This window comes from Heteronotia binoei, chromosome 10 (genome assembly GCF_032191835.1).
Source record: "Heteronotia binoei isolate CCM8104 ecotype False Entrance Well chromosome 10, APGP_CSIRO_Hbin_v1, whole genome shotgun sequence".
NCBI lineage: Eukaryota > Metazoa > Chordata > Lepidosauria > Squamata > Gekkonidae > Heteronotia > Heteronotia binoei.
This window is the reverse complement of record NC_083232.1, coordinates 42,546,588-42,561,214: the sequence shown is the minus strand read 5'-3', so window position 1 is coordinate 42,561,214 and position 14,627 is coordinate 42,546,588. Positions and strand designations below refer to the sequence as shown.

Sequence of the window (14,627 nt, the reverse complement as noted above, 5' to 3'; positions counted from 1 at the left end):
TACATCATGCTTACTGAACATCACATGTCAATATAGAAGTGTATTTGGTAAGTGATTACAAACTGATATATTTGCAGCTTAGAAGCAAAACAAAAGGCTACTGTACACTAACACCACCTCAACTCACAAATCATTAATGACTAAGATGATGGTTAAATGAATCTGCTTAAAAATCATTACTAATGTATTGTAATTAGAAATTGTGAGCAATTGTTATTAAAAAGAAAAGTTGTGAGCATGAAGTACAATATGAAAGCTGCAAGCCAGCAAAAATTAAAGTCATGTTAGTAAGCTGAAAGCCCAAAAGAAGAGACCACGATTTATAAGTAGTAAAAATCTGCCACCCAATGAAAGACTGGCCATGCAATATACAAACACACCTGCTTGAGAAGCTGCATCGACTGCAGCATCTACTAGGCCTAGGAGAACAGAAAAACAAAAAAACAAAAACAAGAAGCAAAAGTAATTCACATGCCATCTATAGTTTTCTCAAGGTGTAATACTATATGAGAAAAATGAGGCTGAAGATAAAATGTGTTCAGTGAAAATGTCTGATAAGATAAGAAATGTGTCATTAATTTATTAAATATGAGAGTTACGTTATTTGCTAATAATTTGAATGCGAAACTTACATTTGGTTCTTCTAGATATGTGAACAGTCAAATCATGCCATGAACACTGTATTATAAATTCATAACATTGCACCTGCTACTGAAACTAATGATTTGTAAGATTATTGTGAAACAGAAAACCATATTTTAACATTAATCGCCTTATAGAATACCTGTTCAAAAGTAATGAATAGCAGGCAACTATTATTCCTGTTTCTGCATTATTTTTAGTTTAAAAGACAACATTTCACAAGTTACCAGCAGAGATCATATTACTAAATAAACATTTTTGGCACATTTTAACACCTTCAGTAAATAGTCTTTCAAAAATATGCAGTTTCTTACTGAAAGCATGATTAAAACATGAATTTGCTTTATGAAGAGAAAACACATTTGTTAAACAATTATTTAAGTAATAGCTTTGTGTTTTCTTTCTACAGAACGTCAACATCAAAACCTAGGAAATATATAGTTTTCTTTCTTATGAGCACTCTTTCCTATGAATATGGAGATTTTTCTAATTATACTTGACTGTGAAGGTTTTCAGCTTAGTACACCAAGGCAAGAGTTGTATACAGTGCTGCTATAATTAAAAAAGGAAACCAAAGTTTCAAGCCTCGGTTCAGGTATGAAGTTCTTTGGGTGTCCTTTGTTATTATAATATTTGTATTATGAGGAAAAATGCTGAACACCTTGAAGCAAGGATGAGGGGGGGAAACTACACTTCAGGTCCATTTCAGATACTTAAGTAAATACTTCCCAGTGACTTTATTTTGCAGTCAAAAAACCACAATGAATAAATCCCTGGAATAATATTTAGGACTAGCCAAGTGCTATCCTTAAGTATCAGATAAATTTGGAAGTACTGTAGTTTGCACTCACATTGTTCAGTGTGAGATAAGAAAAAGAAAGCAAAGCTGGGTGAGTGGTATCAAGGTTGACTGATACATTAGGGTTAGGAAAGGTGTTTTTGTCTCTAGGTTTTACCACCTATCTCACCTTGAATTCAGAGGCAGCTGAACAGTTGCCTGAAACACTTGAAACTGAGGTGTACTTGCACCATGCCTGTGGCACACTTTGTTCTCTACTGATTACACAGATTACTTTGAGAGTTGTGGATAGTTTTGTCACAGAAAGAGCAGCTGGCTTTGAGGCCCTCCCACTCTCTCTCTACTATTCTATGTTCATGAAATGCTACAAAATGTCACAAAGTAAAACTAGAACACATAAATGAGACACTGTTAGGAATACATACGTTGTTCTATTGGTCCTGCATCGGCTTTCATAGCATCCTTTTGTCTGAAGAGCAACTCCTTTTCTTCTTGAAGCTGCTGCCTCTCGGCCTCTAGTTCCTGTAATTTGTTACCTGTACAAAGGAGGTCTTGCTCGAGATGTTCAATTACATCTGTTTTTTCCTGGATTTGCTTTTCCAGAAGTGATTTTTCATCTGCATAACCATCAACAAGACCTATAGGAGAACAGGAAAAAAAATCAATCAAGCATGGTCATTTTCAAGTAAGTACATCAAAATTACAGCAAGGGGAGGGGGAATGGAAACCTCTTTCCAGAACAAGTTAACATTACATAACTATAAATGGCAAAAGTGTCAGTTTAAAAGGTTGCATCCACACATGGTTGGATATTACACTAATGCTGTATCATTCACAACTGGGTATTCCTTTGTGGACAATTCAGTTGCAAAGATTTGCTATTGCACAATAACAGTACTGGGTTTTGTCTGCAATTTTAGTTTTACATTCCCACACAAAAAGCACCATTTGGTTTGCCTTAACTATGTTAAGCAGGGATGGGTATAATTTATTTAAAACATTTTTATGTTGCCTTTCCAGGATCCTCAAGGTAACAAGTTGCCAAAACATTTGTATGTTCTAAAAGCACGTATGTAAAACAACAACAAAAAATTGACAAAACACAAACACATAGACAAACACATAAACATACTACCAACCATATGCAAGCACAACTGATACATCAGAATGTCTTTCTGCAGTACTGCATTTAATGTAAGGGAAAAGCAACAGTGCTAGTCTACTTCCCCATGCATTTTTATGAAAGTGTTGAAGAGGCAGGTCATTCCTTCCAACCACTGAGTTTCACAAGATGACATCTACAAACTCCCAATTCTCAGGTAGTTTCAAATCCTACAGGCCCATGATCATGAACAATATGGTGACATCAAAATATGAATGGTAAAATCTGAATTTTTCTTAGACTAAACACTTGGCTGTAGTAATTTTCACTTTACAACCATTGGTGCAATATATTACGCAGTAACAAAACCAAGGTCTTTTTTCCCAGTAATTGTAGTTATCTTTCTTTCCTGTATAAAACTGTTAAGCAGTGATTCATTGCACTGTTTCATGTCAACCTAAGCACAGCTACAATTTACTGATGTGCACTAGACGCTGACTGTTATAATCTATTTCTTACAATATGACCTATTTGGTCATTCTTTTCCCGTGTTCACTGCTCTCAGTGAAGACATGGGAATGTACAAATATGTGCAAGTCTAAAGCTGGCTCATGATCACACCCTAGTGTGTACATGTATGTACATGTGTAAATGTATAAGAAAAAACAAACAAGATCATCATCCAAACAGAATCTAATAATATAAGATCCTCAACCAGAGATGTATGATGTTAATAGGCATACATTCATGCTACCATAAACAAATATAATATGAGGATTACTAATTTATTTGCATGGGTTGATGAACTAAATTAAAGTGTCATGGTCTGATGAATTCAATTTTTCTCCTGGTAATTATGTGTAAAATATCTTGGCCACACAGAAATTCAAGGACTCAGTTTAGTTACAGTCACAGCACAAACTATTAATCCTTTCGTTAGATCAGATTTTTAAAAAATTGTTTTTTGAACTTTTTTGATCATTTTGCAATTGTTTGAAAAGAATGATAAACTGACAAATCCTTTTACTGAACAATACCAATGGTGATAAATGTATATCACAGTTACCATTCAGACAGCCACTATGCTTCAAATACCTTATATAATCTATTTTCAGGCATACCACAGGTATGAGAAATGCAGTGTTCTCAAAGGGACAATAAAATGTGTGTTAAGTGCCATCAAGTCACTTCTGACTTATGGCGACCTTATGAATTAATGATCTCCAAAACACCCTATTTTTAACAATTTTGCTCATATCTTGCAAAACTGTGGGCTTTGGCTTCCTTGATTGAGTTAATCCATATCATGTTGGGCCTTCCTCTTTTCCTGCTGCCTTCAAACATTTCCTAGCATTACTGTCTTTTCTAGTGACTCTTGTCCTCTCATATTGTACCCAAAGTACCATAGCCTCAGTTTAGTCATTTTAGCTGCTACAGAGGAGAAGCACTGGATGCTGAAAATTTGGTGCCTCTACCTCAAAAAACTGTACCCCCAGAGCCCCATGGATCAATTCTCCATTATACCCTATTGGATTCAGTCTCTATAGGATATGATGGGAGTGCTCAGAAGACATTCTGCCCTGCCCCCCTCCTGCTTTTTCATAACTCTGAAGTGGGAGGAGGGACTCCAAACTGAGGGATCCCCTGCCTCCAACTGGGGAATGACAACCATAAATTCTGGAGCAATAGAAAGCATTTCATATGTGCTGTTACACTGCCCTCTGGTTACTTTAGCTAGGCATGATCGCTTGTTAACTCGGATATTACTTGCTCTAGTGATTATATTATTCTAAAACTGCTGTTTTCAAATTATATGGGCTAGCTGGAAGCTGTTGCTAGATTTCTTGCATACATTTTTAAATGACCTTAGTATTTATTGTTTTATTGACTTGCTCCATTTTTGTTTTCTCCATAATCCCACCAACCTATGGTTGAAGGGATGGAAAATGAAATAAAGATTCAAATACTACTGTAGCATTCTCTTTTACTGATGTGGCTACTGATCCCTGAAGGGGGTGAATGCATCTTAGTCTGGTATCTCAGGAATGACCATTCCACTTCCAGTGACTCTGCAAGGAATTTGGCTTTTGACAGGGTCTGAACTCCTTATAAAGCTTTGCTACACACACAAGCTCCCTCGGCACCATAAGGCTTGTGTCCAAGAATTGGATAACTAATATGCTGAGAATATAAATCTGTTATTTTGGGGATGGATGATTACCGGCGATTTGTAATGGTTGCCAAAAATGTGTCCCTTTTTAAAGTTATGTTCATTCACTACTGTTTAAATACATCATTATAAGTTATGTCAACATAGTTTTGCACTACTGATTTTTTTTTCTAGCACAGGAGTTATTCATTTATAAATTCCTGATTACAGCAGATACATCATTACAAGTTATTTCAACAAGTCTTCACAAGTTAAGTTGCTTGTTTCACAGTTGAACAAATGGAATAGAGGAGAAAGAGGACATTTTAATGCCAGCAGTCATGTAAATATTCCTTAAAGAAATGTGATAAGTGAAGATTTATAGACAAGTATACTGAGATGCAGGCAACCCATTTAGACAATCAGGGGTATGTTGCTTTTTTTGCATATGTTCTTATGAGGGGTTTAGATAAAAATATGGAGCACAGGTTCATCAGTGGCTATTAGCCACAGTGTGTGTGTATATATAATTTTTTTTGCCACTGTGTGACACAGAGTGTTGGACTGGATGGGCTGTTGGCCTGATCCAACATGGCTTCTCTTATGTTCTTAAGCACAGGCATTTTTAAGATAATCTAAAGAACTTTATTACCTGTCTTACCATCAGAGCATAACATTCCAAGTTCTCCTGAATCACATTATTCCCTCTCTTTATTCTGCACTGCTCCAAATTAGAACTCTTCTAAGAGGAATCAGAATCCCTGTATTTGGCTAGATTTCAAAGAATTACTTTAGGCTCACCCGAGGGCCTATTCAAGCCCAGTGGAATTTGTTTCTTTGAACAGTTGATTCCCATGGCATACTGCTTTTGCAAGTCTCTGGTTGTACAAGTACTATGCTTTTTGTATGAGAAGCTAGTGCTTGGGGCATAGAACATGCATGTTCCTCTATAACACGACCTTGGATTTTTGGGTTTTTTTTGCTATATATAAAAGAATCTGGCATGGCAAAACAGTAATATAAAATAGGCAAACTGTGATTCTTAGTACAACTACTTTACCGGTCAAAATCTATAAGCCAGTAATAGTTATATCACTGGCCCAAGTAAGAAAAGTAGCAACTTAAGAAAAACTTCTAAGAAAACAACAATAAACCATTAACTAATCTTGTACTAACTAGAATTCTGGTCAGCAACATGTTTTTAATGATGAAATCTTTTGAACTGCATGAAGGATGAAGGGAAAATAACATTTGGTCCACTCAGTAGTATACAGACCAGGATATGGGCCCAAGGATCTTTTAATTCCCTCTTCTACCGAACAAATAGTGCTTTGGACAAAGTTATCCTCCAGTGCATCTCAGTCACTCACTGCCTTCAGTATGGTCCATAGCTCCACAAAGGATTAAACTCTTGAGATACCCAGGGAAGGAGGGTCCAAGATGTTACTTTTCGGGGCTCAGTTCAAGCTTATAACATGTCCTCCTCCAACCAACATCAAAATATCTCAATCCTACACAGAATCTCGTAAGCCATAAAAAGTTTGACTCAGTGTTAACGTATTTTACACTTCTAAACATACTCACCTGTGTTAATATGTTTAATAGTAATACCCAGCCTTAGAGTCCTACAAATCTGCCAACTATTTTGTAACTTTTGGGTCATTAAAAAGGAATTATCCTGCCAATGTCATGATTTCCTTTTTTATTCTAATAGGTCAACATTAGGTTAATTAACTCTAAAGCTTTATTTCTCTGGCTTTTTTCATTGCAAAAACATGAATTAGCCCCTGGTCTCTCCCTTTGAAGTTGTTTTTTCTTAAAACCCACTTGCAAGAGAAATTAACCAATATGCACAAAAAAGAGGAGGGGTTAGGACTAAGTGCTATGGCAACTACTAGATGGAAAGTCTTCGAGATGTGGCTTATAACCCTGTCAGTATCCAAAATTATTTTAATGAAGGAGAATATATACTTTTGAAGCAGATGTACCATTGGAATCTAACAATGTTAAATGAATGAACGCTTTAAAATGTTCTCTGAGTTTAAATATGGACTAACCACAAAGTCCAGCAAACAAATCTGAATTATCTATATTAAAATCTGTTCTGCTGACAGGCTTCCCAATCCCCCGGTTCCAGCAGGAAGGGAACGCTTGGTTTCCCAGGCTCCACCCCGCCCCCAGCCAGCTGGCTGGCAGGGAAGCCCTGTCCCTACAGCCACAATGCGTCTTGAGAGCTCTGCAAGTTTTTAAAAAGTGTGTGTGTGTCTTTAAAATTAAGCAGGAAATGAAAGCTGCATCGGGATGGGCCAGAAGCAGAGCTCCGTGTATGAGAAAAATGAAGCCCAGTCCCTGCTTGCTTTCAACTTTATATAGGAATCAGAGCCAGTAAGTGTGTGTGTGAGAGAGAGTGGGAGAGAGCATAGTCTCTGCTTGTTTTTTAGATTCATTTCAGATGTCTTTTTTTAATGGGATGGAGGAAAACTCCATATCTCTGTCTATTCATTTGCCTGTGTTGTTGGTTGGAAATACAGCAGCTCCTGTGCCTAGAGCCCCAGTGAGATCACAAAAATGTATGCTTGCAAACAAACTATGTTTATTTTGGCTGCTTTGTTAGTGGGTTCACTTTCATTTACTGGAATTTCTGGGACAAGGAAATGAAGACTATTCAGGGGAATTGCATTTTTTATAAAATGTATTTTTATATATTTCAGGGAATGGGAAAGTCTCCTGGCTCCACCCCCAAAGTCCCAGGTATTTTCTGAGTTGGCAACCCTATCTGTTGACTGATTGGGTCAATAGGCTCTTTTTAATTTTACTGTCATTCTAATGTATTCAACATGCTCCAAATCATAACTTGTAAATTCAAAGACCACTTTTAAAAGTCCTTCTGTAATTTTAATTTTGCTAAATTGATCTTTCCCATCTGCTTGATGGACCCCTTCTTTCCTAAGCAAACACCCTAGGCCATGTGGGAGTATTGCACATTACAATTCCTCTCCCCATCAGTACAACCCTTCCTAGAAACTGAGTTCAGTGTAGTTCCTTTCATGTGGCCTAATACTGCATTCTCTAGTGGCTGTGCTAGCAGCATAATATAATATCTTTGACTGTTAAAGGGTCATTGATAAATTACGGTAAAAAGGGTTCTGAGAGATATTCTAGAAAATGAGGCGCTGAGAAGCAGCAATATATGGTGCTTTATTAAGAAAGGAATGGTTAGGATTTGAAAAGTGTGTGCGCGTGTGCATGCAATCACAACTTATGGACATCAGATGCATTACTGATAAGTGGTATAAATGCTTCTCCATTTATTTATTAAACAGACTGGCTTTGGATAGTGGATAGTTAGTGTAATAATAGTGCAAATGGAAGGAAGGAAGAATGACCCTAGGGAAAGATCAAGATGATTGAGGAGGTAAAAACACTCTGGTCTAGACACACTGGTGGCATTAATAGTAACTCTATGGTATAAGGGAACAAGAAAAATAGAAGCCAAATATAACAATTGAAATGCTTGATTTACAGACTGATACACTACCTTAAAGATTTCAGGGATAAAGTTGTAGGTAACTGTTCACTTGTCCCAGAATGACAGGCAAAACAGATAAATCACAGAACATGTGCACTGAAGCCAGTAGAAAAATCCACCAATCTTATCATATTAACATATGTTAAAGCTATAATCAGTGGCATTACTTACAGAGGAGCTTCATTTGTTATACGAGATCAGAGGTACATAATTTTTCCTATGGAAAATGTGTAGTGTGATTGCTTTTATTTGTGCATAATATACAGCAACATTGCCAAACAAGAAAGACTGTAATAACCGTGGCTTAAATGTGTCCTTTATAAAAAAACTGAGATGACAACATCATATTATAAAAGGCTGCTGGTTGCAGTAATGTCAGAGTCAGTAGATCTGTTTGTAAGGGGAGGTATGAATAGAAATAATGAACAGAGATAATCACCAGCCAGTGTGAATAAGACAGCAAGAAACCCCTAATCAGTCTACTGATAGGGAGCCAAGGGCAAGGTGAACTATGCAGCCTCTGCAAGGCAAGACAATGGGCATAGGCTTGCCTGTTACCTACTTGTGCAGTGCCACCAATGGGATCCAAGATAAGCAGCCCCCACATAAAGGCTATTTCACATGGACATGGTTGGTAAAATTCCTAGAGAGACTTGCCTACTGCCTGCTCCTATGGCGCTGCTAGCCAGGTAACAAGTGGGGCGGGCTTGAGAGCTATGCTCTGGCCAGCAGCAGCAACGGATGCAGGCTCAGCGATCATCTCCTGCTGACCAGGTACCACTGCTGACCAGGTACAAGCTGAGCAGTCACAGACCTAACCAATGGCAGTATGGGAAGAAATGGCAGATGAGCCTGCACTAACTGTTGTGGCTGACCCGAATTGATTAGCCCTTTAGGGCAGTGGTGCACTGGGATCCTTCCAACTATCTTGGTAGCAAGAGACAAAGGAAACGCCTTAAGCCAGTCCTACTCTGTTTAGTCCCACATTTCTATTAGAAGTGCCAGGCAGGATGTCACAGCATAACTCGCTGTTATACAGTGTTAACAGATTCTGAGTCATGCATGAAGTCCAATGCTACAAGTACAGAACACACTACTTCCCTTTCATATGACCTTGTAATCTTTCAACTTTTCTAATAATGAAGAGACATATTCAAGTGATGAAAACCAAAATCTAAAGAATCCCCTATGAATTTGTCAAGGCACAGCCACCCTCTGAAATCATTAATCAGTTGTTTTCACCATCAACCCACCCTGAGGAGAACATGGCTGTTTTCACCATCAACCCACCCTGAGGAGAACATGGCTGTCTGTTACAAGAGCAAAGGAATTATAATGAAATTATTGAGAGGAGATAAACCTCTTCTTTTGTGAAGGTTAAAGAGGTTAGATGATCCACTGAAGATCTGTGAAGTGCCCCACCCCTTAATGTCAGTAGTCTCCAAACCGATTTGCACTTTTTCTTCATTTCTGCTACCTGCCTTTCTCATTATGGGCCTTTCTTTCCAATTTTCAAAGAGATCTGAATTAGTGGTGTACCAAGGGCAGGGATGCAGTCTCCCTCGGGCGCAGCTCAAGGATGGCTCTTGAAGCCAGTGTCATGCTGCATCCAGCCAAGCATCTTTCCTCTTATTTTAAAAATGCAGTTCTGGCTGCAGCCATCAGGGGTGCAGGGTAGTCTGAGCATAACAAAAAGTACATTATGATTAGCCAGACTTCCCATTCTCCAGGACTGAAGCAAACTTGCTTAATAACTAAGCCAGCATGCTGATAGCTGTTACAATAATGGTCAGCCTGCAGGCCATTTTCCTTCAATAGTCTAGCCTTTCTCTCTTCCTTTCTTCACACCCAGTTCAGCCAGATCTTGTGAAGCAGTAGTCAGTGTATTGCAGCAAGACAAAACAACCTTTCCCTCTCTTAATTTCTTTTCCACACTTTTTCATTCATTTCTGTCTCCCATCACCTATTTTTTTCTGTACCCCCCCACTTTATTTTCACTTCTTGTTTTTGATACCTTCTCATCCCTATCCTGCTTGGTGAAACAAGGCATTTAAGCGTAATATAATAGCAAATCTTTGTTAATATTGTGAACAGAAGGCACTGGGTTTGCTGGGCACTGTACATTGTGCTGGTTCTGCTGGGCTTCCGACTGTGATTCTGTGCTTGACATTGGCTGGCATTGCCACAGGCACTGTACACTGTACTGGTTCTGCTGGGTTCTCTGTACCCCTGCTTGGATTGTGATTCTGTGACTGACATCAGTCCTGTTGAGCTGGCATTGCCAAAGTATCACTGGACTTGCTGAATCTCCAACCCCCTGCTTTCTTGGATTGTGATTCAGTGCTTTACATCAGTCCTGTTGAGCTGCAATTACCACAATGGCACTTGATTCTGCTAATCATTCTGTGATTTCACTGGTACTCCTGGGTACTCTGTACATTGCATTGGTTCTGCTAGGCTTGCAAAAATGTTCCTCCTTCAGTTTCTATTGCAGATATTCTCTGGTTTGACTTTAGCCCTTTGGAAATAATGGAGGACAGGGGCACCTTCTATGTGGGATAGTGTGTTTCTTAACAGCCAGTCTGGTGAAGCTTGCAAGCACTATTTTGTGATGCTTTGGCTAGTGTTAGTAAAAGTTAGTATGGGGTCGCCATAAGTCAATTGTAACTTGACAGCAAAAGAAAAAAAAGGAGGGGGGTGTTAAAAAATTATCTGTCCCGGGCACCAAATAAGCTAGATATACCACTGGAATTAATTTTCAGTTCAAGTTATTTGGAACCTCCATTCTTCTATTAATGGAAAAAGGTTATTTGATCCATAACTACCAAAAACAGATGAGGATTCATGATATCAGAATTGCTTTATAACTGTGAAATCTTTAGACAAAAAATTTGAAAATACTGTTGACATAATGAAGTGACATGTAATGCTTTTAAAGCTCCACATAACAGGAAAACCATTACTCACTCTCTGCTCTGCCAAGCTCCAGTGCCAACTGCTGTCTAGCTTTAACCTCTTCATCCAATCGCTCTTGCAAATCCTCCTGACCTTTGAGCAATTCAGTGACTTCTTGTTCCCGTTTAAAGGACTCTCGCATCAATTCTGTCTGAGTAACTCTGGCATGTTCAAGCTACAAGGAAAGTGAATTAAAATATTATGTTCTGATGAAGTTACAAGCACATTTTTCCAAGCCTTACACTGAAACTGTTACTGCTGTGGGAATTTCTTTAAAGTTGATGAATACCTCTTCATTAACTGCCACATGCATCTCAACAAGAACTTTATAATATTTACACAACACAGCTAACAAGATAAGCAAATATCTGCAAACTATAGTACAATAAGTCATATGATCACATCCGTGTCCAAATGCCGGAACTTGTGAGACTTCTTAGTTCATGTCAACTCATGGCAGGCTCATTTTTTGTATTAAATATACACAGCACTTTAAAGACAGTCTAATACAATCTTTAGCACATAATTACTTGGATATTCTGTCTTACTACACATTTTTCATGAAAGGTTCTAAATACTTAGAAGAAAAGCAGTGTGGCACGCTGAATATCTGAAATAACCGCACCAACTGAGAAATGTGTGTGCTTTCTGCTGGCTGAAATAAAACAACACACAATATGCAAGTGATCTGTATCCCTCCACACACTTCAATGACTTCAGGGCACTTACATTCCTTGAGAGAGAATATGTGTCAATTTACACTGATTATTTGCTCACTCTGCAGGTGCAACTTTTTCTCTTATGTTGACCCCTGGAAATAAATTTCTAGACTACAGTGAGAGGGCTCCTGTTAGAAACCAGCACCCTAAAGCGCTCAAGTATTTGGAACTGCATGATAGATAAAGGCTGATATTTACACGTGTATATGTGTTTAAGCAAAGTAAAAACTGTTATGAAAGGTCATAGAATAATCAAACCCACAGGAAACATTTTGTAGAATATAAAGCTCTTTTCTAAAATGTAGTATTATTTTATTGTAAACATGGTGATTCTGCCTTTCTACAAGCCTGGAGTGGCTCACACTCTCAAAAATTAAAAGCAATTCAGCACCACATGTAACAAATCACTATCAGATAGTATAATGAACTAAATACAAGCTAAAGGGAACAACCTAGGGTGGACTTGCAAAATAAAGAGTTTTACAACCTTACCTCTAAAAACAGCAGTTTCTCCAAGGGGAAGGAGCCACGATAAAGACATGTGATTTCATAGAAGATGCTTACATGGGGGGGGGGGGGGGCACCTAAGGTGACCTAATTTGTACATTGGCTCTTTACATGCCCTGTACAACATGCCCTGTTACTATTGTCCTAAATTATATATTCACTATTTAACTTGTACTGATTTTACTCACTTACTTGACCAAAGTTTTAATTAAAATGGATATAATAAAAAGTTACATTTTTAAAGCATCTCAAAGGCCTTACAATCTTCTACATAAATCTTCAGTACTGTAATGGCCATAAATCCTGCCTTATACTAGTCTGAATAGGTCTGTGCTATTGGGGGGTGGGGATCACTGGTCATAATTTATAAAATCAAAATCATGGAATAAACTTGAGAAAATAACATTCTTAGAGCTATGCTCTTAAGATACACTAAAATATATCAGGATATAGCAGAAGGTGTTCTGTTTTCTCCTCTCAGTTAAACAATTAAAGTTTTTAAAATATTCAGTCCAACTGACTTGGACAGTATAAAGCTGCTGACATTTCACGTGGCACTCAAATTACAAAATGACACAGCATATATTTGTTTAGCAGCAGGATATAAAAAGAATCCACACCCTTGTTTTTAGAACTAGTAGATGTCTATAATACATTCACATATTGTGTGTCTTATTATACTGTCTTTTTCAGAAGGCAAAGCTTTGTTGAGTAAAACACTTAAATTTGCCTATTCACTATTTTAATACTAATAATGTGATATATCTAACTTTGATGTTGCTCCATTGATGGGGAACTGAACAAACCAACTGCAAACAGTACAAACAATGTAAGGAATCAGGATTTTAAGTTCAGATAAATACTGTACAGAAAACAGTATTGGGGGAAGAGAGACTAAAGTTGTCCCATGCAGAATTATTCCAATCTAAACAGACAGATTTGCATACACAATCTGGAATATTTTAACACAGGATTGCACTGAAAAGCTCCCACATTCAACACCCTGGCCTATCTGTACGGAGCTATCCAAACTCTGGAGATTTAGAAGGATAACAACAGGCTGAATGCAGATGGTTGGACTCATGAAGTAGTTGTATCTTCCACTGCCCCTATGGGAGGTGAGAAAGCTATTCAGGTAATCCGAAAACAACACCATCACTGCACATGTATAAATAGCTAGAGGTTCACCCCAAAAAATCAAACTAAAGATTTTCTTTCTCTTTTGATAAACACTAGTGTATATCCAACCATCTATGGATTCTCACATTTCTTCTCCTCCTGCAGCCCACTGAGGCACTCAAAGTTTTGTTCCCAGAGTTCAGTGAACCCTCAGAAGCTGCACGGGGGCAAACTGGAGGTCTACAGTGGGATGAGGCAACTGGATTTGGAAGCAACTATCCCCTCTTCTGCAAATGGAAATTCTGTTCTGTAAAAGAAACTGTGATCGGCTACAGGCCACCAAGTATATTAACAGTGCAATCTTAAGAATACTGTCCTTTGAGTAGATATGCTTAGGATTTCTCGCATCAATGCTTAGGGAAAGTATATAAAATATACAGTATTGCATACTACCATTTCATTTAGACATATGATCAGGATAACCTTTAAAAATAACATTAGGTAGCTATTACTTCATCTACTTAAAATACAATGAATTAGTATTGCTATAGCAGATAATTAGGGTTGCCAAGTCCAATTCAAGAAATATCTGGGACTTTGGGGGTGGAGCCAGGAGACTGTGGGGGTGGAGCCAGGAGACATTAGGGGTGGAGCCAAGATCAAGGCTGTGACAAGCATAATTGAACTCCAAAGGGAGTTCTGGCCATCACATTTAAAGGGACAGCACACCTTTTCAATTCTATCCTTCCACAGGAAATAATGAAGGATAGGAGCACCTTCTTTTGCAGCTCATAGAACTGGACCCCCTGGTCCAATCTCTTTGAAACTTGGGGGGTCTTTTGGGGAGAGGCACTAGATGCTATACTGAAAATTTGGTGCCTCTACCCCGAAAAACAGCCCCCCCCCAGAGCCCCAGATACCCGCAGATCAATTCTCCATGATTTTCTATGGAAATAAATCTCCATAGGGAATAATAGAGTTCCCAGCAGACATTTTCCTCCCCTCCCCCCGCTTTCTGATGACCCTGAAGCGGGGGGAGGGTCTCCAAACCGGGGGATCCCCTGCCCCCCACCTGGGGACTGGCAACCCTACAGATAATTAAAAAT

At 38.3% G+C, this 14,627-nt stretch overlaps 1 protein-coding gene across 2 annotated transcripts in view; it reads right to left on the bottom strand.

Moving 5' to 3' along the window:
- The window catches only part of AKAP9 (A-kinase anchoring protein 9), a 163,536-nt gene that overhangs the window by 43,481 nt on the left and 105,428 nt on the right, over positions 1-14,627 (bottom strand). The window contains exons 23-25 of one of the 2 annotated variants that reach the window (XM_060248483.1): positions 11,189-11,351; positions 1,867-2,079; positions 381-419 (exon numbers count right to left, since the gene is read on the bottom strand). In XM_060248483.1, the coding sequence (XP_060104466.1) occupies positions 381-419; positions 1,867-2,079; positions 11,189-11,351 (415 nt within the window). The remainder of the gene's footprint in view (positions 1-380; positions 420-1,866; positions 2,080-11,188; positions 11,352-14,627) is intronic. The other variant, XM_060248484.1, reaches the window with a different exon arrangement.